The sequence below is a fragment of the Danio rerio genome, chromosome 19 (genome assembly GCF_052040795.2).
Source record: "Danio rerio strain M-AB ecotype USA chromosome 19, GRCz13ab, whole genome shotgun sequence".
In the NCBI taxonomy this organism is placed as follows: Eukaryota; Metazoa; Chordata; class Actinopteri; order Cypriniformes; family Danionidae; genus Danio; species Danio rerio.
Genome location: NC_141039.2, coordinates 1,235,252 through 1,262,500, shown reverse-complemented (window position 1 = coordinate 1,262,500; position 27,249 = coordinate 1,235,252). Strand labels below are relative to the sequence as shown.

Genomic DNA, 27,249 nt, shown 5'->3' with positions numbered 1-27,249 from the left:
ATATTTATGGAGTCAAACACTTTGAGCAAAATTTAAGACCTTGTAAAAACACGATTAAGACTTTTTAATACCTTTAATTTTCTCATAATTGATTTATCAACTTTTAATACTTTTTAAGACCCTGCGGACACCCTGGGTTAGCACAGTTACTATTGCATTTAATATTAGAGATACTGTCTGTTTTTCAGTCATTTATTTCTCACTTACTGTATTATTTATTACTCTGATGATGCAATTAATATTCCATAGTTTAATCCAGTGGTTCTCAAACTTTTTTTCATCAAGTACCACCTCAGAAAAAAATTGTCTCTCCAAGTACCACCAAAATGAGCAGCATTAAAATACAGTAGCGTAGTTGGCCCAGTAAAGCAGCTACAACTCTGCAAAGTTAAAAAAACGTGGCAGATTACCTTAGAAATATAGGCTATATGACACATAAGGCATATTATATACATAATTTTTGATAAATTTTGAAATGTGTATAGTATGTACATGACATATTTCATTCCTCCACGTACCACTAGAAGGAAGCCTGCGTACCACTAGTGGTACACGTACCACAGTTTGAGAACCACTGGTTTAATCCATTTTAATAAAACACTTAAGAAATTATTATTTTTTGACTGTTTCCAGAACAAACCACTGTTATACAATGACTTGCCTAATTACCCTAACTTTACCCTAATTACCCTAGTGAAGCCTTTACATGTTACTTTAAGCTGTATAGAAGTGTCTTGAAGAATATCTAGTCTAATATTATTTACTGTCATCATGACAAAGATAAAATAAATCAGTTATTAGAGATGAGTTAATAACACTATTATGATTAGAAATGTGTTGAAAAAACATCTTCATTAATCAGCAATCATTTACCTTCAACTCTCACAGTTCATCATTATGAGCTAATACACTGTCAAAAATAAAACAGATCAGCGGTGTTGCTCATCCTGAAACGTTTACTGTCTAAATACTGAATAATTATCTTACCATTATAATTCTGTCATGCACACAAACACAATCCCCAACATCTGCATATCTACAAAACAAACAGTAGATAATGGATGAAGGTCCACAGTCAGTGTTACTTCATCATCATCTTCAGCAGCAGCAGCGGCTATTCTTACTCCTGCACTACGACCTCAATCCTGCAGAGTCTGTAATCTCTCATTAACCTGATAATCACACACTAACACCACTCAACATGCACAGATACTACACACACACACACCATCAACTTAAATAACTCAATCAAGACAGAACTCACTTTAGAGTTTAATTAACCCTATCAAGGCCTCTAAAACTTTGATATTCCTGGTGTTTTATTGTTTATTCGATTATTACAGTGGGACTTTTATTATGTGAATTACTTTATAATATTTGAATTATTTTATTTCTTATTTTCAAATCTTTGCATTCTTATTTATTTATTTTTTTTGCACATGTTGCAGCACTTACAGTTTAAAAAAGTGCATCTTAAATAAGATTTATTATTATAAATATATATATTATTATATATATGATTTATTATTTATTAACTTACTATTATTGACCATTTAGATGATTTACAGATGCACCAAATTTTCAGCCACTGTAAATTATCAGATTCTCATTTTTGCTTTTCAGCTGAATGTGGAAAAATACGCAAAAAGAAAAATCGAGTATTTTATTGCAACATTTCAGTAATAAACACTTACTGAAGCACTTTACATTTGAGAATTCATTATGTTGAAAAATGAGGAGTTTGCCAAGTTCTTGGGGAAAGTTTAATTTCCAGAACCTTTGCTTTCTCTGATCCTCAGTGGTGAAATTGTTCATCTCTCAATTATAATCGCCTTATGTTCTGACAATGAATAGTTCTGACTAAATAAGCAATTTTCAATATACTAATACAAAATGGAGACAACAATAAAATATAACAAATTTACTGAAGACAAAATGATCAACCCTCCTGTGAAAATGTTATTATTTCTCAAATATTTCCCAAAGTGCTGTTCAACAGAGCAATGACACTGATGTTTTGTTTTCAGAGCATTTGTTTTCATGTATGTTTACTGGAATAAAATCGATCTATTTACTTATTAAAAATGACAAGCGTCAGAATTTCTTCTTATTTTTCATGGTTCTATAAATATCAGCATCTGTACCAAACTGCAAATTGCCTTGACTAAATTTAAGCTGTTTGCTTTACATATTCTTACTATAAATGCACCGCCTGTTTCATTCAGTCATTTTCTTTTCGGCTTAGTCCTTTTATTAATCCAGGGTCGCCACAGCGGAATGAACCACTAACTTATCCAAATCACCTGTTTCTGTTATACAAAATATAAAATAAACATGCTGAATAAATAATATTTGAAATAGTTTTCTTACTAATATCTATTCTAAATGATCAATACACGACAAGAGTGGCATAACTTCATCCTGTCAATAGGCATGGGCCGGTATAAGATTCTGACGGTATGATAACCTTGAATAAAAAGTCACGGGCTCTCATGGTTTGGAATTACTGCACTACTCTAAACATAAGTTCTTTTTAAATGTCTGGGTAATAAACAAAATCTTTTTTTCCCCTTTTGAACACAACAGATTTTATTTTGTGAAAGATTTTAAATATTTTGGAAGAGTGAACATTTAGCCTAAATAATTCAAATAAATCACTGATGTCTGCTGTCTTCATTAGTTTCAAGAACACTGATTTCGTTACACTCTTTACAATTTAAAACAGCATCTTTGGATATCTTTTCTGCAGGATATACTTTTGTAATAAAAAATAAAAATAAAAAATAAATAATCGTACACATACCTTAGGGACGGTATTACAGAAAATTTTGGAGGTTTTAAATCCTTGACTTTTCCAAAACCGTGGCCTATCTTGAAAACGGTTATTGTCCCTTGCCTACCTGTCATTCATCTACAGCAATGCCAAACAACATTTACCATAGTAAGTTAGGCACCAGCATTTACACCCAAATCACATGTGGAGAAGAAAATAATACTGAGGTAAAGTTGGATTTACATCAGTGACAACTTATGATGTGTTACCTTTATTGTTTACATTGATACTTTGAATAAACGGTCTGAAATTGCATGCAAGTATGTCTACAAAACAACATTATGACTATTTAATTCCCAGTAAACAATGGTGTGCTTTGATAGTCATTGGTTGCTAATATGATTTCACTATTCAGAATTTGCCAATAATTATTTTCTGAATTGATACTATCAATGAAAAAGTCTAAATGTGTGAATATAAATCAACAGTACCTCAATGAAAATAATGCAGTGTAATGAAACACAATTCAATGCTGTATAGAATATTTCAGTCATGTGTTTGACTCTTTCACGAACATTACAGTATATCATCATATTTTACAACACTAACCTACAGTAGCAGCTGTATTATGAGTGTTTATTGAATTATCAGACTCTTGATTGTCAACAGAGACAGTCAATCAGTCTCTGTCTTGATAAGCAACAAGATATTGATAATAACATGTATAATAGGTGCATCTCGTCTCAGTTATTGAGGAAAAGGTTGTCTTTATATTCGTACATTCTCCTTAATATTAACTTTAATGTCAATAAAGTATTACTTACAAATTCTAAATCGGAAATTTATATTAACAGCCAATGCCCCTCATTGTTTACAGTCAATATAACAGTGGTAATCTTGTTTTGGAGGTATACATATTCAAATTAGCGTGGTAAACAACATAGGGAGGGTTAAAATGACCGAACGTGCGAACTTTACCTCAGTCTGTCAGCTAGTCTCTGTCTGCCTTCTGACAGCTCGTGCTTGACAGAAATAAGTAATGATAATACCAATAACAACAGGTATAATAGGTGTAACTCGTCTCAGTTACCATAGCAAATGCTCTCGGTGTGTATTAACGCGCAGAAACTGTTATGATATCGATTATTGATCAGCTGTACCAGAACAGGTGTCCACAGAGGCTGATGACCGCGTCTCGGGCGGTGTCCAGGCAGATATTGCACTCGAAAGTGGCCCGTTCTCTGTCCCGCTCGCCCTCCGCGCCTCCACCAGGACCTGCTCCGCCTCCGCTGCCCGGGAAACCCGCTCCTCTGGCGGCCGCGCCGTCACTCGAGCTCCGCTGCTGCTCTGCGGCCTCCATCCTCTCGCGCTCGCATTCACTGCGCGTTCACTCCTGCGGTTACTATCGCGTTGACGTCACGACACGCCAGCAACAAGCTCCGCCTACTTCCGTCTGCGCCGAGCAAGCGTTGAATAAATGTTTGAATATTCATAACTCATTAGTGCTGTGCAAAAATCAATCGCGATTAATCTCGTCCGAAATAAAACTTTCTTTTGACATTATGCGTATAAATGTAAACATATTTGTGGCTGTATACTAATATACACACACACACACACACACACACACACACACACACACACACACACACACACACACACACATATATATATATATATATATATATATATATATATATATATATGCACAAACACTACTACTACTACTACTACTACACACACACACACACACACACACACATACATATATATATATAGTATTCACTAATATCAAGTGCAAACCTACACCTTTGCATGAGTCCACAAAAGGGCACATGGATTTACAATTAAAACAATGTGGTGCAAAACCTGAAAATTAGGGTTGAGTTGGTCTAAAAATAGCAACAAACTGCACTAAACACTTTCACCAGGTGAATGATAGGGTCCCACCACTCGAAAAAGATTTTCTGACATAATTTATAAAGATTTTACAAAATTGTACACAATGATTACATATGCATTACAAAGAGTGCTGTATTTCTTTGCTTTATAAATGCTCCTTTCAGCTCCTGAATAATATTTTATATTCAAATTAGATCAATAATCCACATTCATATATATAAATCTGCTTAATAAGGCACAAATGTAAAAGTCTTCATACTGTATTTTCACATTAATAAACCGCTTCTCCTGAGACTCTCAAATACAGCAAATTAATATTACATATCTAAGATCCACATCTCTATACAACTCACAGTTCAGTTCTCTTTGGACATCATTAATATACATTTACTGTTAATAAAACTATAGGATTAACTTTCCACACAGAAGTATTGAGGTCATAGATTCATTCATTTTCCTTCGGCTCAGTCCCTTTATTCATCAAGGGGCGCCACAGTGGAATGAACCACCAACTATTCCAGCATATGTTTTTGCACAGCGGATGCCCTTCCAGCTGCAACCCAGTAGTGGGAAAAGGTCAGAGATCGAAAAACAAAATAATAATAAAAATACGCAGATAATGAAAAATTAAAAAGGTGAAAAATTATGATGCAAAAACACGAAAATACTTGAAAAATAAAGTGTCATTATTTAGAAATAAAATCAAAGATCAAAAGCAAATGAAAATATGTGCAATAAAGTAAATTATTGTTTTCAAGTTTCAGTTTGTGCAATAAATGAATGTTTGTTCTTTGATTTATGCTTATTATTTTTCAGTCTGTGACCTTGTTTCTTATTCTAAGTAGCATTTAAACTTGTATTTTTGCATTATAATTGTACACATTTTGATTGTTTATTATATGGATATCTTTAATACATGACCTCATTGTTTCTTATTTTATTCAGTTTTTAATTTATTTGATGGATATTATTTTGACCTCAATACGTCTGCTGGAAAATGAACCACATAGTAAACACTTAAATCAGCCGATATGTCATTCAGAATCTCTGCTCATGTTTTTGTGGCTTCATAATACTGTACGCTTTTGGCACGATTTCCAGTGTTGGGGTGAGTTACGTAATAATATTGCTTTAGCTAAGTAACGAGTAAAGTAATGCATTACTTAAATTAAGAAATAATATTTGAGTTACTTCAAAAATGTAATGAGAGTTACTTTTTAGTTTAATTATTTAGCTTTTAAACATTTTCTTTTACTTCAGCTTAGTCCATTTATTCATCAGGGGTCGCCACAGTGGAATGAACCGCCAACTTATCCAACATATGTTTTACGCAGCGGATGCATTCGGGAGATCTTGGCCCCACTAATAACATATTGGCCTCCTGATACCATCTTGGCCCCCCATCAACATCTTGGCCTCCCAATAACATCTTGGCCCCCCTTAATAACATCTTGGGCCCCCTAATAACATCTTGGCCCTCCTAATTACATCTTGGCCCCCCTAATAACATTTTGACCCCCATAATAACATCTTGGCCTCCCAATAACACCTTGGCCCCGCTAATAACATCTTGGTCCCTAATAACATCTTGGCCCCCCAATAACATCTTAGACCCCTTAATAACATCTTGGCCCCCTAATAACATTTTGGCCTCCCAATAACATCTTGGTCCCCCTTATAACATCTTGGGCCCCTAATAACATCTTAGCCCTCCTAATAACATCCTGGCCCCCCTAATAACATCTTGACCCCCATAATAACATCTTGGCCCCACTAATAACATCTTGGCCCCACTAATAACATCTTGGCCCCCCAATAACATCTTGGCACCCCTAATAACATCTTGGCCTCCCTTATAACATCTTGGGCCCCTAATAACATCTTGCCCCCCCTAATAACATATTGGCCTCCCTAATAACATCTTGGCACCCCTAATAACATCTTGGGCCCCCTAATAACATCTTGGGCCCCCTAATAATATCTTTGATTGCCCTTGGAATCGTTCTAACCACCACACCTTCCCCCCTAGCGGCACCTCCAGGTGCAGTCAGAGGAAACCCACGCCAACACGGGGAGAACATGCAAACTCCACACAGAAGCGCTAACTGGCCAAGCAGGGACTAGAACCAGTGATCTTCTTGGTATTGTAATATTATTATATATTGTATATTATTGTAATATTGTAATGCATTACTTTCTGAAGTAACTTTCCCCAACACTGCAAATATTTCCCAGAGTTCTTTGCTCCAGGAACACTGCCTTTAAATATGGTTTTAAGCAAATAAAAGTCTTATAAGCAGATAAAAGTCTCCTCTGTCTGCTGGTTTTCCCTGAAGTGATGTCAACGGTGGCATCAAACATCTGTTGATGTCAGAAATGGACAGTGATTATTGAAGCTCTATAAACCGTGTGTGTTTTTGGCATGGTTCTGCTGTAAAGTGCAAATGTTGTTGTTTTTTTTGGCTCTACATCTCTTGTATCCCAGAATCCCCTGCGCTCTTGGTGTCGGGGCTGATGGGGAGGATAACGTCACTATTGATGATGTCATCGAAGCGCTCCACCACACACTGCGCCGTCAGACGCGCCTCGGGGTCGTGATCCCAGCACTCCTCAATGGTGGAGCTCAGATGATGAACACCCTGGTAGGAGAGATTTAAAGCAAATGGATATTGTTTAGGAAAATAAATAAATAAATGATCATTTAAATAAAAAAATGTAAATAAAACAATTAATAAAAACTGTTTTTTATTACAAAAAAATATTAAATTAATTCTTAAATAGAATAATTCAATTATAATTTAACTAGAAAAAATATGAATATAAAGACTAATTTAAATAAATTATAAAAATGTTAAATAGTAATTTATTAAAATAGAAAATAATTTAAATTATAAAAATATATTCATTAAAAAAACACAAAGCATTCATTTGAATAAATAATAGTAAAACGTATATTGTTAAATTATAAAAAAAATTATAATAAATAAATAAAAATAAATAAATCAAATTCATTTTATTTAAAAAGTATTAAAATTAAAGGCACAATATTTAAAAATAAAGTACTTAAAATATGCAAAAACCAACTCTGATTTCCAACTTAAACTGAATATTAAGTAGGGGCGGAGTTATCTCTTGAGCTCCTCCTCTCATGTATGTGTATGTGTGTGTGTGTGTTTGTGTGTGTGTGTACCGCATGTTTGCTCCAGCTGGTCGGGATCTCAGGTCTCAATCGATCTCTGATGACATCATCTTTCATGCTCTCCACACACGGGTGACCCTTCAGCTTCCCGAACGGAGGCTCATAATCCCGCACATCTAAAAACACACACACACACACACACACACACACACACACACTTATATGAGGACTCTACATGGACATGATGTGTTTTATACTGTATTCTATACTGTAAAACCCTTCAGCTTCCCGAATGGAGGCTCTTAACTGCGCACATCTACAACACACACACTTCTGAGCACAGATGAGCACTATAACTGCAGTGAATGATAATCTATTTCTGTTTGTATTGTTTAAGTTGTGTTTTCTTTGCTTTTTCACCATGTTCATATTCTTTTTCTGGAGAAAGTCTAATTTGTTCTAGTTTTGTTGAAATAAACTATAGATTTTAAAGTTAAAAACTCATGAAATATGCTAAAAAAATATGTTATAAAAGCTGCTATAAATATTATTAGTCCCCACTAAGAAATAAAAAAATCCCACTGTTATACAATGACTTGCCTAATTACCCTGACTTTACCCTAATTATCCTACTGAAGCCTTTACATGTCACTTTAAGCTGAACACTAGTGTCTTGAAAACTATCTACGTATCCAAATATTATGGCAAAGATAAAAGAAATTAGTTATTAAAACTATTATTTTAACAAATATGTAGACATGGTATATGCAATGTTAAATTTCTCCAGCAGGAGGCAGACTGGTTTAATCTCAATGCAGTACAGTATAATCCTCATAAAGCACTATATTTGACTATATATAAACATTTATATATATATATATATATATATATATATATATATATATATATATATATATATATATATATATATATATATATATATATATATATATATATATATATATATATATCGCACCATACTCTATATTACAACTATTGTTTTTCATACGCGATAATAAATAACTGGCCGCATTAAAGCTCTTTAATATCAGATGAAAGATCAGAGGATTATTATCTCTGTTTGGAGTTAATTTTACTCCAGTAATTTACTCCACTAATAAAACGTGAGAAGTGGCTCTAATTAAATTACCATAGACTGAAAATCACAATGAATGCTTCCAAAAAATCTGAGAGTTTGCTTTATTTGTAATTTACAGATCTCTTCAATTGTATTTGACATAAATTAATTGCATTGTTATTCATATTAAATATTAATTTATTTATATTAAATATAATTTATAATAAAAAAAATATTATTATTATTATCAATATTAATAATAATTACAACAACAACAACAATAATAATAATAAAATAATAATAATAATAAAAATAACAACAACAATAATAATAATAATCATAATAACAATAATAATAATAATAATAATAATAATAATGATGATTGTTATTTAATAATATAACTAATAATAATAGATTAAAATAATATTATATAAATTAAATCATTATTACTCCATATTCATTATTATAGATCAAAAAATGCAACTTTGCAGATTAACAAGTGACTTTTGTTGACACGTTTAAAGGTTTGAAACAAAATATATGTTTCTATTTGTTTTGATTGTTTATTAAATATTTATTTTTTGGCTGAACTGTCCCTTTAATGCATATTATTACTCTTATTGCGAATTGGATTGTTTGTTTGTTCTTTAAATAAATATGCTTCAATTTAATGTGCACTGTCTGTTTATTTGTCCGATGGGTGTTTAAGTCATTTGAAAGAATCACAAAAATACAAAATACAATTAAATAAAAGTAAATAGACAAAAAAGACGTCAAAAATACTGCGAAAGGACGTCAAAAAGACGCCGCAAAGACATCGAAAGGACGTTGAAAAAGACGTCATAAAAACTTTCATTCTGGACAGAGACGCAGAAAAGACGTCTTTTGGATGTAACTTTGCTTGGTGGCTCTAATTAAATTAGCAAAGACTGAAAATCACAATGAACCAGAATCACTGACTAACACAGAGGGACGTCACTGCAGAAGTGCATTGTGGGAGGTGTTTTCCACCGCCACATGGTGGTTGCTGGCTGTGTCAGCTGTGGTCTGAATTAACAGCATTTATTTACATTTTATATTAAATGATCCATTAATTGTGTTTTATCATCATCATCTACCCCTACCCAAACTCTAAACCTTTCAACCACACTAATGTAAACACACTGCCACAGAACTGATGCTGTATTGATGTATACAGTTGAAGTCAGAATTATTCAACCCCCTGGATTATTAGACCTGCTGTTTATTTTTCCCCAATTTCTGTTTAACAGACAGCAGATGTTTTCAGCACATTTCTAATCATAATAGTTTTAATAACTCATCTCTAATAACTGATTTATTTTCTCTTTGCCATGATGACAGTAAATAATATTAGACTAGATATTCTTCAAGACACTCGTGTTCAGCTGAAAGTGACATTTAAAGGCTTCACTAGGGTAATTAGGTTAATTAGGCAAGTTATTGTATAATGATGGTTTGTTCTGTAGACTGTCGAAAAATATATATAGCTTAAAGGGGCTAATAATATTGACCTAAAATGGTGTTTAAAAATTTAAAAACTGCTTTTATTCAAGCCGAAATAAAACAAATAAGACTTTCTCCAGAAGAAAAAATATTATCAGACAAACTGTGAACATTTCCTTGCTCTGTTAAACATCATTTGGGAAATATTTAAAAAAGAAAAAATAAGAAAAATAGTCAAAGGGGGCTAATAATTCTGACTTCAACTGTGTATCTGCAGCTGTATCCTTTCTAGACTTCACCCACAACACACTTGATTCTGGAATAAACAGCTCAGCCTCACACTGCAGTAAAACACCAACAGGCCGTACAGGAAGTGCGTGGAGCAGAGAGAGGAAGTCGGTGGTGTACCATGATGCGTTTAACAGCTGAGCTCACAACATCGAAGCTTCCTGTTATTGAACAAAACTTGACTGATGCATTTCTATAAATATATGTGTGATATATAAATACACTTTTTTGGTGGGGTAATTTTAATACCAACCTTGATCTAATTTATATAAAAAATATATTAAAAAAAAAAATATATATATATATATTTCTTTATTTATTATTTACATTTGTTTTTATAATTATTAATAGTTATTTTTATACTATACTGTTATATTTTAAATAAAATAATAATGTAAAATTGACAATTATGACAATAATAATAATAATATCTATATTTTTTAGTTGAAGATCATTTTAAATATATATATTTTTCAAAAAATATATTATTAATTATTATTATTTTATTTGTTAAAATTTAAATAAAATGTTATTGTCATATTTTAATATTTACAAAATACATACAATATTGAAAGGTATTTTAAATAATCATAAATACATACAGTAAAATTATTTTTAAAAATTAAATATGTACAACAACTCATATAAAAAAATAGGGAAATTATTAAATGCATGATTTATGTATATGTAACAATATTTATTAATCCTAAAATTCTTGACAGTTCTCATTTTTTAATATCTGACTTATTTATTTATCTATTTTATATAAATGTTGCATTTTAACACAATGTATATTTACATAAATATTGCATAATCTGTGGATGAGATCAGCTGAGATGCAGTGTGTGTGTGTTTGTGTTTGTGTGTGTGTGTGTGTGTGTGTGTGTGTGTGTGTGTGTGTTTGTGTGTGTGTGTGTGTGTGTGTGTGAGTGTGTGTGTGTGTGTGTGTGTGTGTGTGTGTGTGTGTGTGTGTGTGTGTGTGTGTAAGTTGAGCTGTGCTTCCGCTACATGTGTGGACCTGCAGTGGAATGAATTGTGTCTCTCAGGACCACAGTTCTACATACATAAACAATCATAACCATTAACACAATTCTGGACGTAGAAGCAATTTAAATCTATACTAATCAAACTATGCTAACTACTAATTATACATATACTATACATACTTAACAATACAAATAACCTAAGACAGACTACACAAGTACTTTTACATCAGACACAACAATAGTGTGCAAGATTATGCAAAAGAGGTGTTTAAGGTTGAAGATAACAAGTAGTGCAATTCATTCACAAGTAAACATTGTTTTCCTTATTCAGTCCTTGTAAGGCCGAGTTTAAAGTAAAGTGTGTGGTGCATGTGGAGAGAAGAGTGTTTCTACAGGTGGTTTGTCAAGCCCACTCACCGTGTGAGGACACACATTGTTTCTAGAGATATTGTATGTGTTATATTCAATACCTCCAGTAGCGCTGCATCTGGACATGATCTCCCACAGCACCAGGGCCATGGAGTAAACATCCGCCTGCTTGAAGGACTCTGTGTTTTCCAGATCCATCCGCGACTCCAGCACTTCTGGAGCCATATAACGCGCCGTTCCCACCTGACAAACACAAAACACACACAGAAATATAGTATAGCTATAGTTTAGAGTGATTTATACTACAGTGCTGTTGCATGCTTGATTCTGACTGGCTGATGGTCATTCTAAGGTGCTTGGTTATTGTCAGAAAAAGGCACAGCTTAAGTAGTTCCGGCAGGTTTTGAGCACTTCACAGCTCCAAATCACTGAATTCAGCAGTCAAAAATCCAGAAATTAATTATGAACTTAAATTAATTCTATAATGTTCGTTTCATTGCACATTTCAGACCACAATTACACTAGAGGGCGCTGTTTACATGTTTGCGAATATGAAATATGTTACTTAGAGCACGTTTTATTGTATGTTTCAGATATTTTTATTGTATATAATTAATTTTAAATTATTTAAGATTTTTATTTGTTTTATATTATACATTTAATGTATTTATTTAATTTAATTGCATAAATATTTTTTTATTTAGAGCGCATGAAGAATCTAAAGAAAATAAATTAAATAATTTATTAAAATAAAGCTGTATTTTTAGATATTTTTTAATTAATTATTTTTTTAATTGTTAATATAATACAATCTATTACATTTAAAGTAAGTTTTATATTGAATTATTTTTATTTATTTTATAATATTACTTGTAGTTTATTTGCATGACTATGTTTCCATCTATATTGTTCGCTTGTTCCGTTTCGAAGCACACTCCAGAAGTCCAATCAGAAGTACATTATCCTTCAGCCAATCAAAACCAGGCATTTATGAAAAACATGCGTTAACCTGTCCGCTATTGGCCAGCTCCTCAGGACTCAGGCAGCTGTCGAGTCTCAGGCTGAGGCCGAAATCGCAGACGCAGCAGCTCCAGTCGCTTTTCACCAGAACGTTTGAGCTCTTCAGGTCTCGGTGCGCAATCGACACTTTGGCTCTTCCGCACGGTGTCCTATCCGAGTGCAGGTGAGCCACGCCCCTTGTCAGAGACACGCCCAATCGGCACAGCTCCTCCCAGCCAATCACTTGTAGCGCCAGCAGCTCCTGAAGAGACAAACAAAACATTTCAAAACTTCAAATTCAATTTTCCCAAAATGATTGAAAATGAGTGTTCGAAATACATGCTAGTGACACCTGCTGGTCAAAAACATGTTATTGCAACAAAAACTAGACTAGAATTGACTTTTTCAAACATATTAAAAACAAACATATTTTAAATCAAAACTATAACCTCTAAATGAACTTGGCTTATCATCTAATATTATTACATAATTTGTGTCTGCATAAAATGCATTCTTTTATAAATAAAAAAAACGCTTATATATTGTTATATATCGTAAAAAAGCCAACAGGAGACTATTAACTAACGTTATTTCTTTTCATTTTACAAACGTCTCATTAAAAGTGATATAAACTCGTAAAACTGAACTCGTAAAACTGATCTGAGATGGGGCAAAAACTATGAAACCAGTTCAGGTATTCACCTCTAGAGGGCGAACTGAATTCCTATTCATATCCGATGTTGGTTATTAGTTAGTATAGCATTGCAGAGATCGTCCTCTGGTGAAACCACAAGATTTTGTCTGTAAACGCTTACGAATCGTCCTTTACACAGGTCCCCAGTGGAGAAATACTGAATTTTCGAAAGGTTTCGAAACATTAATGAATCACAAATAAATCACTTGACTTTTCAAAACTGTTCAACATGTTTTATAGAAAGCAGCGTCTATAGTAAAAGTGCATCTACATGTGTTTCTCTAATCTACAGGTGTTTTTACTAACTATTATTTTATTTCAGTTAGTTTTATAGTGACTGTTATTAGCTCCATTAAGTTTTAGTTTTTAAATTTTATTTCAGTTAACAAAAATACATTTGACCAATAGTTTGTTTTCGTTTACTAATATAACCGTGCTCCAAACCAGTTCCAAAAAGACAACAATTAAAATGTTCTAAACGTTACGCAATGGTAATGACGTAACAAAAGTGTGTTTACTAAAATCACATGACCTTTCTAATTTGATACACGTTAAAAAAGTCTAGAAACTTTAATGAGTTAACAAAATCATGTGACTTTGGCCTGTGGATACACACTCTGAACCTCTGATTCAAAACAAATAACTATTATGTCGTTAAACACTAATTATTTTATTCCAGCTAGTTTTAAAGTGACTGTTGTTAGCTTTGTTTAGTTTTAGTTTTGCATTTATTTTATTTTAGTTGACAAAGTTTTGACCAACAGTCTTAAGTTTACTAAAATTACCTCGTAATGTCATAACGAAGCGCGTTTACTGAAATCACATGACTTTTCCAATTTGATACATGCTCAAAACCAATCATTCGAAACAATATTTGTAAAAATTTCGAAGATTAAGCTAAGTGTTTTGAAAGCAGCCACCACTACTGCATTTGTCTGCAAACTGGCCTTTACACTGATCGCCCCCTAGCGGAGAAACATTGAATTTTCAAAAATTTCAAAACGGTAATAGCACAAAAAAATTACATAAACTTCCCAATTTTATACATGGTTAAAATCACTGATTCGAAACCAAAGATTCATAAAAGTTTTTAAGCTTCATGAAGCAATGCTTCGTAAGCAGCCATCACTACTGCATTCGTCTGCAAATCGGCCTTTACACAGATCGCCCCCAAGTGGAAATTTTTTTTTAGTTTTTTAAAAAGTTTGAAACGGTAATGACTGAAATCACCTGAACTTCCCAATTTTTTACCCACTTAAAATCACTGATTTGAGACCAAAGAGTCATAAAAGTTTGGTAGTCGTCCCCACCTGCAGGTTTCCTCGCTCGTGATAGGCCGTGATCAGCCAATACTGTCGCTCTGCCGTCCGCTCTTCTGCTGTCAGAAACTGCAGGACGTTTTCATGCCGAAGTTCGACGTCAGAGAAAATCTGCCATTCACTCTTCCACGAGGAAAACTCCTCATACGGGAAGATCTTTACCGCCACCGTCTGGAAGGAGTCTGCGCTCTGCTTCAGCTTGGCTTTATAAACGTCTGCGAATCGTCCTTTTCCCACAACTCTGTCCAGCTGGATGGGCAGCAGCTCAGTGTTGTGGTTCAGGCTGTTGGCGTTGATGGAGCTGCTGTCCGAATGCTCTTCTGGATTCATGAAAATGTTGCATCTCTCGCTGTCCAGACTCTTCTTATTGGGGAGCTTCAGTTTGTGCTGACTGATGTGGTAACAGTAGAAGACGGAGAGCAGGACGATTGGGATGAGGACAAAGACGGAGATCAGCACTGGAGCCAGACTGAACCATGATGACTCAGAGGGGGGATTGAACTGAACCCCTGGATGTTTCAAATCTGAGCATGAGAAAAACAATAAAAAAAACAATTAATATAAGATTAATAAAAAATAAATTAATAAATGATCATATTTAATTGTTTTAGTATCTTTATTCAATGTAAATTAAACAAAAAAAATGCAATTAAACCAAATGCTACAAAATATAAAAGAAATAATATAAAAATATGGATTTAAAAAAAATTTAATATATGATTAAAAAAATCTGAAAATATTTTATTTTAAAAATAATTAAATGGGTATACTTGTTATCTTCATGCAATCTTAACAAAAACAACAATAATAACTATTTTATTATGCCATTAAACTAAATGCTAAAAAATATAAAATTAATAATATAAAAAATACGGATTAAAAAAATGCAATATATGATTATAAAAAAAATCTGAAAATTTATTTTCATTTATTTATTTGCTTTAAAATCTTCATTTAAATCAAATAAAAGGAAAAAAAATATTATTTGGCAATTAAACAACATGTCAAAAAATGTTAAAGTTATAACATGAAAGTACATATTACATATACAATAAAAATAATAATAAATAATAACACATGCATTGCATATGCAATTAATAATGATTTAAAAAAACATTCTCAAAAATTAAATCATATTTAAATTAAAAATATAAAGTTTTCTTTAGTGATAAAAATAACTAGGCAGCATGGTGGCGCAGTGGGTAGCACAACTGCATCACAGCAAGAAGGTCGCTGGTTTGAGTCCCGGCTGGGTCAGCTGTCATTTTTGTGTGGAGTTTGCATTTTCCCAGTTTACCCCACAGTCCCAGCACATACACTATAGAAAATTTGGGTAAGATACATTGGCCGTAGTGAATACATGTGTGTGAATGAGTGTGTATGGATGTTTCCCAGTGATGGGTTGCGGCTGGAAGGGCATCCACTGTGGGAAACATATGCTGTATAAGTTGGCGGTTCATTCCGCTGTGGCGTCCCCTCATTAATAAAGGGACTAAGCCGAAATTAAAGTAAATGAATGAATGAATTAAAAAAAAAAAATGACTGAGCAATTTGTTTTTAAGCAATTTAAAAAAATAAAATGTTTATGCAATAAACTTAATGATGAAGAAATAAAATGTTATAATGTTAAAATGAGTTTACTATTTTACTTAAATTTACTAAATTCATTTAAATAAATCAACTAAAATATTATACAATAGATTATTTTCATTTTAAACACAACAACAACAACAACAACAACAACACAGTAAAAATTAAAAATATCTGAAAACAGCTTTAAAATGCATTAAAGGGGCAGTAGGTGACCGGCCAAAATGGTGGCTGTTTTGTTTGTTTTATTTGTATTTGTACAACCACAAATCTGCATTTGTTGACAGACAGTTTGGGCTACTTACCAGAATTATGGAAATTATCGGCCCGGCAATTTTTAATTGGACGAACATTTGTAAGTCGTACGCCTCACCCAGAATATAAAGACATGTGAAGAGACTTTCACCCAGCACAACAACACACGTGTCTGAAGACAATCACCTACTGCAGCCTTACATAAATAACAGATATTTTAATTTTGATTATTTCTCAGAAGACATGACGCCTTATTTGTATAATTTTGCTTCTGAAGAAAAATCTATTTAATTTAATGCGTAGATGAAAAACAAGACAAAATCACAAAGGCAAAAGCGCCACTTTTTTACAGATCTTGTTTTAGCATCACACGATCGAGTGATTCAGCTTCCTGTTAATAATCTAAAACTGGACTCAAATCATTTCTGATAGATAATAAACATGGGCACGAGGGGTGTTTTCCTAGTGCGAGTTTCCCAGACTGCTTCACATTACTGTAATCACACAGTAAAACAGACAAACAGTTGAGCTGTGATCTTCAGACAGGAAACCACACACACACACACACACACACACACACACACACACACACACACACACACACACACACACACACACACACACACTGTGTTTATATGTCTCTCTCTCCCACACACACACACACACACACACACACACACACACACACACACTGTGTCTATGTCTCTCTCTCCCACACACACACACACACACACACACACACACACACACACACACACACACACACACACACACACACACACACACACACACTGTGTTTATATGTCTCTCTCTCCCACACACACACACACACACACACACACACACACACACACTGTGTCTATGTCTCTCTCTCCCACACACACACACACACACACACACACACACAGACACACACACTTGGTTTAGGATGTTTACTAATTTAGTTTTAGAAATTTTAGTTTCATATTTATTCTTAGTCCCTTTATTTATCAGGGATTGCCACAGCGGAATGAACCGCCAACTATTCCAGCATATGTTTTTACACAGCAGATGCACTTCCAGCCATAACCCAGCACTAAGTAACACACATTCACACACACACTCATACACTACGGCCAGTTTAGTTCATCAATTCCCCTAGCACATGTACTGGGAAACATCCGTACACACTCATTTACACACACACACACACACACACACACACACACACAACGGACAGCTTAGCTTACCCAATTCCCCTATAGCGCATGTGTTTGGACTGTGGGGGAAACCGGAGCACCCGGAGGAAACCCACGGCAACACGGGGAGAACATGCAAACTCCACACAGAAACACACACTGACCCAGCCGGGACTCGAACCAGCGACCTTCTTGCTGTGAGGCCACAGTGTATTTGTATCATTCTACTCATCTACAATGCTGCAGGGCTCAGCTTCACTCATGTGAGGTTTACCGTGGTTAAAGAAGAGGCGATCATTGCACTCCTCATCGTTACAGGAGCAGATGTACAAGTCCTCCTCCACCCTCCTCATCTGACACACGCGGCTCTGAGAATCCGTCAGATTGTGGCCGTGAAACAACAGCGCTGGATTGTGACACACCGTCTCTATGCTGGAGTTTCCCCCGTTACTCCTCCTGAAACACACACACATCATCACATATACACACACATATATGAACACACATACATATATATATACACACAAATATACACACAAACACAAACACACTCACACACACACATATATATATATATATATATATATATATATATATATATATATATATATATATATATATATATATATAAAGCATCACACACACACACACACAGATTTCTATATAGTGTTTTGTAATGTTTGTTTGCCTATGTAGTGTATTTCTAAGAGATTTTCAGATGCAGTGTGTGTTTGTGTTGATGCAGTGTTGTGTTGATGCAGTGTGTGTTTGTGTTGATGCAGTGTTGTGTTGATGCAGTGTGTGTTTGTGTTGATGCAGTGTGTGTTTGTGTTGATGCAGTGTTGTGTTGATGCAGTGTGTGTTTGTGTTGATGCAGTGTTGTGTTGATGCAGTGTGTGTTTGTGTTGATGCAGTGTGTGTTTGTGTTGATGCAGTGTGTGTTTGTGTTGATGCAGTGTTGTGTTGATGCAGTGTGTGTTTGTGTTGATGCAGTGTGTGTTTGTGTTGATGCAGTGTGTGTTTGTGTTGATGCAGTGTGTGTTATGTATATGCAGTGTGTGTTTGTGTTGATGCAGTGTGTGTTTGTGTTGATGCAGTGTTGTGTTGATGCAGTGTGTGTTTGTGTTGATGCAGTGTGTGTTATGTATATGCAGTGTGTGTTGTGTTGATGAAGTGTGTGTTGTGTTGATGCAGTGTGTGCTGTGTTGATGCAGTGTGTGTTATGTATATGCAGTGTGTGTTGTGTTAATGCAGTGTGTGTTGTGTTGATGCAGTGTGTGTTGTGTTGATGCAGTGTGAGTTGTGTTGATGCAGTGTGTGTTGTGTTGATGCAGTGTGTGTTGTGTTGATGCAGTGTGTGTTGTGTTAATGCAGTGTGTGTTGTGTTGATGCAGTGTGTGTTGTGTTGATGCAGTGTTGTGTTGATGCAGTGTGTGTTTGTGTTGATGCAGTGTGTGTTGTGTTGATGCAGTGTGAGTTGTGTTGATGCAGTGTGTGTTGTGTTCATGCAGTGTGTGCTGTGTTGATGCAGTGTGTGTTATGTATATGCAGTGTGTGTTGTGTTAATGCAGTGTGTGTTGTGTTGATGCAGTGTGTGTTGTGTTGATGCAGTGTTGTGTTGATGCAGTGTGTGTTTGTGTTGATGCAGTGTGTGTTGTGTTGATGCAGTGTGAGTTGTGTTGATGCAGTGTGTGTTGTGTTGATGCAGTGTGTGTTGTGTTGATGCAGTGTGTGTTGTGTTGATGCAGTGTGTGTTGTGTTGATGCAGTCTGTGTTGTGTTGATGCAGTGTGTTGTGTTGATGCAGTGTGTGTTGTGTTGATGCAGTGTGAGTTGTGTTGATGCAGTGTGTGTTGTGTTGATGCAGTGTGAGTTGTGTTGATGCAGTGTGTGATGTTCAGTGATGCAGTGTGTGTTGTGTTGATGCAGTGTGTGTTGTGTTGATGCAGTGTGTGTTGTGTTCATGCAGTGTGTGTTTGTGTTGATGCAGTGTGTGTTATGTATATGCAGTGTGTGTTGTGTTGATGAAGTGTGTGTTATGTATATGCAGTGTGTGTTGTGTTGATGAAGTGTGTGTTATGTATATGCAGTGTGTGTTGTGTTGATGAAGTGTGTGTTGTGTTGATGCAGTGTGTGTTGTGTTGATGCAGTGTGTGTTGTGTTGATGCAGAGTGTGTTGTGTTCATGCAGTGTGTGTTGTGTTAATGCAGTGTGTGTTGTGTTGATGCAGTGTGTGTTTGTGTTAATGCAGTGTGTGTTGTGTTGATGCAGTGTGTGTTGTGTTCATGCAGTGTGTGTTGTGTTGATGCAGTGTGTGTTATGTATATGCAGTGTGTGTTGTGTTAATGCAGTGTGTGTTGTGTTGATGCAGTGTGTGTTATGTTTATGCAGTGTGTGTTGTTTTCATGCAGTGTGTGTTATGTTTATGCAGTGTGTGTTATGTTTATGCAGTGTGTGTTGTGTTTATGCAGTGTGTGTTATGTTTATGCAGTGTGTGTTGTGTTCATGAAGTGTGTGTTGTGTTTATGCAGTGTGTGTTGTGTTGATGCAGTGTGTGTTGTGTTCATGCAGTGTGTGTTGTTTTCATGCAGCGTGTGTTGTGTTGATGCAGTGTGTGTTGTGTTCATGCAGTGTGTGTTATGTTTATGCAGTGTGTGTTATGTTTATGCAGTGTGTGTTATGTTTATGCAGTGTGTATTATGTTTATGCAGTGTGTGTTATGTTTATGCAGTGTGTGTTATGTTTATGCAGTGTGTGTTATGTTTATGCAGTGTGTGTTATGTTTATGCAGTGTGTGTTATGTTTATGCAGTGTGTGTTGTGTTTATGCAATGTGTGTTGTTTTCATGCAGTGTGTGTTGTGTTGATGCAGTGTGTGTTGTGTTGATGCAGTGTGTGTTGCGTACCAGGCGCTGGCGCAGACCTCGTCCGGCGTCTCACAGATGGAGTTTATGCCGCAGGCGGACTCACACACACCGCTGGCGTTACACACCGAAGACTCAACATCACAAAACTTACAGTTCTGTTTGAGTCTGAAGCCGCTGCTGGAGTTTGTCTTCGACACTGTACACACACACACACACACACATTCATGCTGTCATTCTAGCAATATCTGCAATATGTAGGAAAACTGACATTCTGAGCATATGAGAGTAATCGCTGAACACCATAAACACAAAAACAAATTAGCAACACACACACACACACACACACACACACACACACTCTCTCTCACACACACACCTCTCTATACTTACATTTCTCCTCCTCAGTGAGTTTGCGCAGCAGCAAGTTCTGGTTGCACTGGTCTCCTGTGCAGCTACACACACGCAGGTGTCTTCCGTGAATGTTTCGTTCCTGCAACACACACTCCGAGATGAGAATATCCTCCACCATCACACCGTACATCAGCTTTAGTGGGTCATGACAGAGAGTCTCCACCATCACCAGTCCAGCCTCTCTCCACCTTAAACACACACACACACACAAAGTCAGCAGCTGAACACACTCCGCCTATGTCCTGCAGCATCCCAAGATGCAATTTGAACATGTGCTGAATAAGTTGGTGGTTCATTCCGCTGTGGCAACCCCAGATTAATAAAGGGACTAAGCTGAAAAGAAAATGAACGAATGAATATGCAGATTAAGCACGCTGCTTTAATAACATAGTCGGCGTTAGTTTATTTTGAGCTGTTCTTCCTGAATCACAAAGAAAGTGAAACAAGCACATGCTGCCGTTTCTCTTTTCCTGTAATAACAGTCACAGACAAAACTACAACACCCATAATGCAACAGTGCTCGCATGTGTTTGAAATCCATCTGTGTTCTGGTATACTGGTGAACCTAATAAACCTAAGCTTCATTCACTATTCCCTACGTTAGTCCACTAGTACACATGAAGGAGTGAATAAAATGAGTGAGTGAATTTGAGCACTACTAAGGGCACTGAGGGGATGCCTTTGCGTAATTCTGACTTTTTGGTCCGACTCTTAAATGTATATAGTGTATACGTACATAAGTGCATAGTGTATAAGTGCATAACTATGCAGTGCATAAGTGCATAAGTGCATAACTATGTAGTGTGTAAGTGCATAACTATGTAGTACATAAGTGCTTAATGTATAAGTGCATAACTATGTAGTGCATAAGTGCATAACTATGTAGTGCATAAGTGAATAACTATGTAGTGCATAGTGCATAAGTGCATAACTATGTAGTGCATAGTGTATAAGTGCATAACTATGCAGTGCATAAGTGCATAATGTATAAGTGCATAACTATGTAGTGCATAAGTGCATAACTATGTAGTGCATAGTGTATAAGTGCATAACTATGTAGTGCATAGTGTATAAGTGCATAACTATGTAGTGCATAGTGTATAAGTGCATAACTGCAGTGCATAAGTGCATAGTGTATAAGTGCATAGCTATGTAGTGCATAAGTGTATAAGTGCATAACTATGTAGTGCATAAGTGCATAGTGTATAAGTGCATAACTATGTAGTGCATAAGTGCATAACTATGTAGTGCATAAGTGCATAACTATGTAGTGCATAAGTGCATAACTATGTAGTGCATAAGTGCATAACTATGTAGTGCATAAGTGTATAGTGTATAAGTGCATAACTATGTAGTGCATAAGTGCATAACTATGTAGTGCATAAGTGTATAGTGTATAAGTGCATAACTATGTAGTGCATAAGTGTATAGTGTATAAGTGCATAACTATGTAGTGCATAAGTGTATAGTGTATAAGTGCATAACTATGTAGTGCATAAGTGTATAGTGTATAAGTGCATAACTATGTAGTGCTTAAGTGTATAGTGTATAAGTGCATAACTATGTAGTGCATAAGTGTATAGTGTATAAGTGCATAACTATGTAGTGCATAAGTGTATAGTGTATAAGTGCATAACTATGTAGTGCATAAGTGCATAGTGTATAAGTGAATAACTATGTAGTGCATAAGTGCATAAGTGCATAACTATGTAGTGCATAAGTGTATAGTGCATAAGTGCATAACTATGTAGTGCATAAGTGTATAGTGCATAAGTGCATAACTATGTAGTGCATAAGTGTATAGTGTATAAGTGAATAACTATGTAGTGCATAAGTGTATAGTGCATAAGTGCATAACTATGTAGTGCATAAGTGCATAGTGTATAAGTGAATAACTATGTATTGCATAAGTGCATAAGTGCATAACTATATAGTGCATAAGTGTATAGTGTATAAGTGCATAACTATGTAGTGCATAAGTGCATAGTGTATAAGTGCATAACTATGTAGTGCATAAGTGCATAGTGTATAAGTGCATAACTATATAGTGCATAAGTGTATAGTGTATAAGTGCATAACTATGTAGTGCATAAGTGCATAGTGTATAAGTGCATAACTATGTAGTGCATAAGTGCATAGTGTATAAGTGCATAGCTATGTAGTGCATAAGTGCATAGTGTATAAGTGCATAGCTATGTAGTGCATAAGTGCATAACTATGTAGTCCATAAGTGCATAGTGTATAAGTGCATAACTATGTAGTGCAGAAGTGCATAGTGTATAAGTGCATAGCTATGTAGTGCATAAGTGCATAGTGTATAAGTGCATAGCTATGTAGTGCATAGTGTATAAGTGCATAACTATGTAGTGCAGAAGTGCATGGTGTATATTGTATGATGTAAAGTGTATTATATAGTGTATAAGTGCATAGTCTGTGTGTACATACATAGTGCACAAGTGCATAGCGTATAAAACAAACATAAACAAACATAGTGTATAAGTGCATAGTGTGTTATTTGGAACACAGCTTAGGTATTGTATTGTATATGTGCGGATGAGCGAGTTCAGACATGTGTGTGTGACTGGATTGTTGCTCATACCAGACGGCGGCACAGACGTCCTGCTCATTCACACACTCTGTAGACACACTGCAGTTGGAGGAGCACTGATTTGACACACAGTTGACTGGATGAGGCTTACAGGAGCTGCAGATGCGGAGATCAGCAGTGCGGAGAAGAGCTGCAGAAACACCAGAGAACATCAGTTTATACGTTCACTCATCAACAGCAACACACACACACACGCACACACACACACACAGATGATCGATTAGTTATGTTATAATGATTATGTTATTATTGTTGTTATTAGTTATTACTATTACGTTACCAGAGAGCATCAGTTTGTATGTTCACTCACACATCAACACACAGCCAGAGGTTTTAACCACAAGCAGATGTTTTAATTTGCAAAAACATTTCTACAGCATGAAGCATGATGTCAGTGTCTCTACATTCAGCTCGACATGCCAGAAAATGAACACAAACACATGCAGCCGCAGAGACTGATGTGATCTCCAGATTACCACGATCAGATGAGACTACAGTCAGCATCCCATAAAAACACACACAAACACACACACACACATATACATACACACACACACACACACACACACACAAGTGTTAAAAATACATGTTTACAAATACTAAACATTAATAAAACTGTGGCATATATATGACTCTATATATAAATATCTCTCTCTCTTATATATATATATATATATATATATATATATATATATATATATATATATAATGTATAATAGCATTACAGAGAAAACATTACCCTTTTTTGATTAAATTTTAGATGATTTTAACAACCCCCAAAGTACCACAGTAAGTTATTATGACTTAGTTAAACTGTTTCCACATGAAAAAATAGCAACTTACAATAAACTCTACAGTCTTTTTGAACTATACTCTAGTAAAGTGTATTATACCGTGTATATATGAGTATATCCAGCACTATGTTAATGAATGCGACATCTTACTGTAATATTAACTTCAGTGAACTGATACAGTGAATAAATATTGTAGTTTTTACTACAGTAAACAGTGGTGTATTGTAGTTTAATACTGCTATAGATGTAGAAAACTAGAATATTGATTAATTTGCTTATATTAGCCTACTATAGTTGTTGTATTAGCATGGCAACTCGATTATTTCAAGTTTAAAAGCACTATAAATGACTAGTATATTTTTTAGTATGAGAAATAGGCTTTATTTAAACAATATCTCACAATAATATCAGTAACGTTCCACAGTTTTACTATAGAAACAACAACTCCAGCAAAAAAATACCATCAATAAGTTTGTTTTTTATATTTAAAGTTATCAGGTAGGCAATACTATAGCGAAATGTATGTTGTTGTATATATTATAGTATATACAACACTTTGCTAATGAATGCTTCAGCATACTGTAATTTTAAATATAGCAAACTCATAACCAACATGAATTATAATAAATACTGTAGTTAGGGTTAGCTATACTTTAGTTTTTACTACAGTAAACAGTGGTGTATTGTTGTATAATACAGCTATAGTTGTAGAAAACTAGAATATTGATTAATTTGCTTATATTAGCCTACTATAGTTGTTGTATTAGCATGGCAACTCGATTATTTCAAGTTCAGAAGGACCATAAATTAGCCTATTGTATTTTTGTAATATGTGGAATGCTATATTTTAACAATATCTCATAATAATATCATTATTATAATTAGTATAATTTTACTGTGGAAACATTAACTGTAGCACAAACAGAACATCAACATGTTTATTTTATATGTACAAAGTTAACAGTAGCGCTGTATTAAACTGTTAAGCTAAGAAACACACGTGGGAACTCGCGCACGAGGGGATGAGAATCACACCACTGCTGTCTGACAGTTTCACACACTGATAAATAAACAAACTGATAATAATACTAGCCTAATAATAAACATGTTTCCACTCAAAGTTTTGACGCGTAGTTTTGAGCGCGCTCCCGCACACCGAGCGCGCGCTGTAGAAACGAGACAGAAGCGGAAACTCACCAGACATGAGAAACACGAGCAGAACCGAACCGGAGCCGAAGCCCGGCGGACCGAGCCGCTCCATCACCGATACCGACCGCGCCACTGTCCGCCGCCCGAGGCTCTGAAAGCGGCTGTGACAGCGGCTGATCTTCCTCTCAGCGGAGGACCAGGACTCACTGACAGGAAATGTTGAAGAGGAGGAGACGCGCTGTTCCTGATTCACTTTCTCAAACCCACAACACTCAAGTGTGTAGTTCCCTAACTAGACTGCAGCCTTGGTGAGCACACTACATCATGCTAATAAGTCTAGTGAGTTCAGACACACCCCAGGGCACAAAACACGCCAAAATCTTGACGTCTGTTTGACATCCACACATTGACGCCATTTTAATAACGACGCAAAAAGTTAGTAATGACATTTTCCCATCATTTTCTTAGCTTTTTTTCCCTCTTTCTTTTGTTTTTTCTTTCTCAAATCCGAAAAAAAAAAATTAATCCAATTGGTTGCTTACTCCTATATTGTCACACAATTGACAGTCAGTTTATGTTATATATTTGGTTATGTATATGTATGTATTGTCATATCCCGTTAGCTCAATTATTAAAAACACAAAAAATTGCGTGGCTATTTCAACCCAAGTAATTTAAAAAAATCCTAATGTTGGGTTATAATTGAGCTATAAATTTAGAAATGCTTTTTTAAAATAATTTTTTCTCTCAAAATTGGGAGAAATAACCCATCTTAAATAACCCAGCATATTTTATTTCAATATAAAATAGCTCCAACAGTGGGTTAATTTTGTCAATAAAATTAAAATGACACATTTAACTCAATGGTTGTGTTTGTCCATAATTCACAGACATTAAATCAACATTATTAAATGTTTTTATTTATTTATCTATAATTAAACTTAACACCTATTTAGTTAAAAAAAATGTTTTTGTAAACAATTGTGTCAATAATATGGACAAACTCAACCGTTGGGTTAAAAAGTGTCATTCATTCATTTTCTTTTCAGCTTAGCGCCTTTATTAATATGGGGTTGCCACAGCAGAATGAACTGCCAACTATTCCAGCATATGCTTTACTCAGCGGATGCCCTTCCAGCCTCAACCCATCACTGGGAAACACCCATACTCACTCATTCACCTATAGCGCATGTGAAGAAGGTCGCTGGTTCGAGTCTCGGCTGGGTCAGTCTGTGTTTCTGTGTGGAGTTTGCATGTTCTCCCTGTGTTCACGTGTGCTTTCTCAGGGCGCTACGGTTTCCCCCACAGTCCATGGACATGTGGTACAGGTGAATTGGGTGACTAAATTGTCCGTAGTGTATGAGAGTAAGTGTGTGTGGATGTTGGAA

At 35.1% G+C, this 27,249-nt stretch overlaps 2 protein-coding genes across 2 annotated transcripts in view; both read right to left on the bottom strand.

Annotated features, from left to right (window-relative positions):
- rnf5 (ring finger protein 5) overlaps positions 1-4,185 on the bottom strand; it is an 8,770-nt gene extending 4,585 nt beyond the window's left edge. Inside the window, exon 1 of the mRNA XM_087295214.2 lies at positions 3,934-4,185. Within this exon, the coding sequence (XP_087151340.1) occupies positions 3,934-4,133 (200 nt within the window). The 5' untranslated portion in view covers positions 4,134-4,185. The remainder of the gene's footprint in view (positions 1-3,933) is intronic.
- Positions 4,186-4,734: 549 nt separating this feature from the next.
- On the bottom strand, positions 4,735-26,645 carry tgfbr2a (transforming growth factor beta receptor 2a). Its single transcript, XM_088651436.1, has 10 exons — positions 25,910-26,645; positions 23,910-24,048; positions 21,290-21,498; positions 20,939-21,095; positions 18,309-18,490; positions 15,003-15,535; positions 13,009-13,260; positions 12,101-12,242; positions 7,866-7,990; positions 4,735-7,314 (listed from the first exon to the last, which is right to left on the bottom strand). Exons 1-10 carry the CDS (start codon positions 25,971-25,973, stop codon positions 7,141-7,143), a joined length of 1,977 nt encoding a protein of 658 aa, XP_088507562.1. The 5' UTR covers positions 25,974-26,645; the 3' UTR covers positions 4,735-7,140.
- Positions 26,646-27,249: the final 604 nt, after the last annotated feature.

Coding starts and splice junctions, on each gene's coding strand:
- tgfbr2a (XM_088651436.1), bottom strand. CDS start 25,973: ATGGAGCGGCTCGGTCCGCCGGGCTTCGGCTCCGGTTCGGTTCTGCTC. Junction 24,049..25,909: donor GCTCGTGTTTCTCATGTCTG/GTGAGTTTCCGC, acceptor GTGTTTCTGCAG/CTCTTCTCCGCACTGCTGAT. Junction 13,261..15,002: donor ACGAGCGAGGAAACCTGCAG/GTGGGGACGACT, acceptor TTGTCTCTTCAG/GAGCTGCTGGCGCTACAAGT.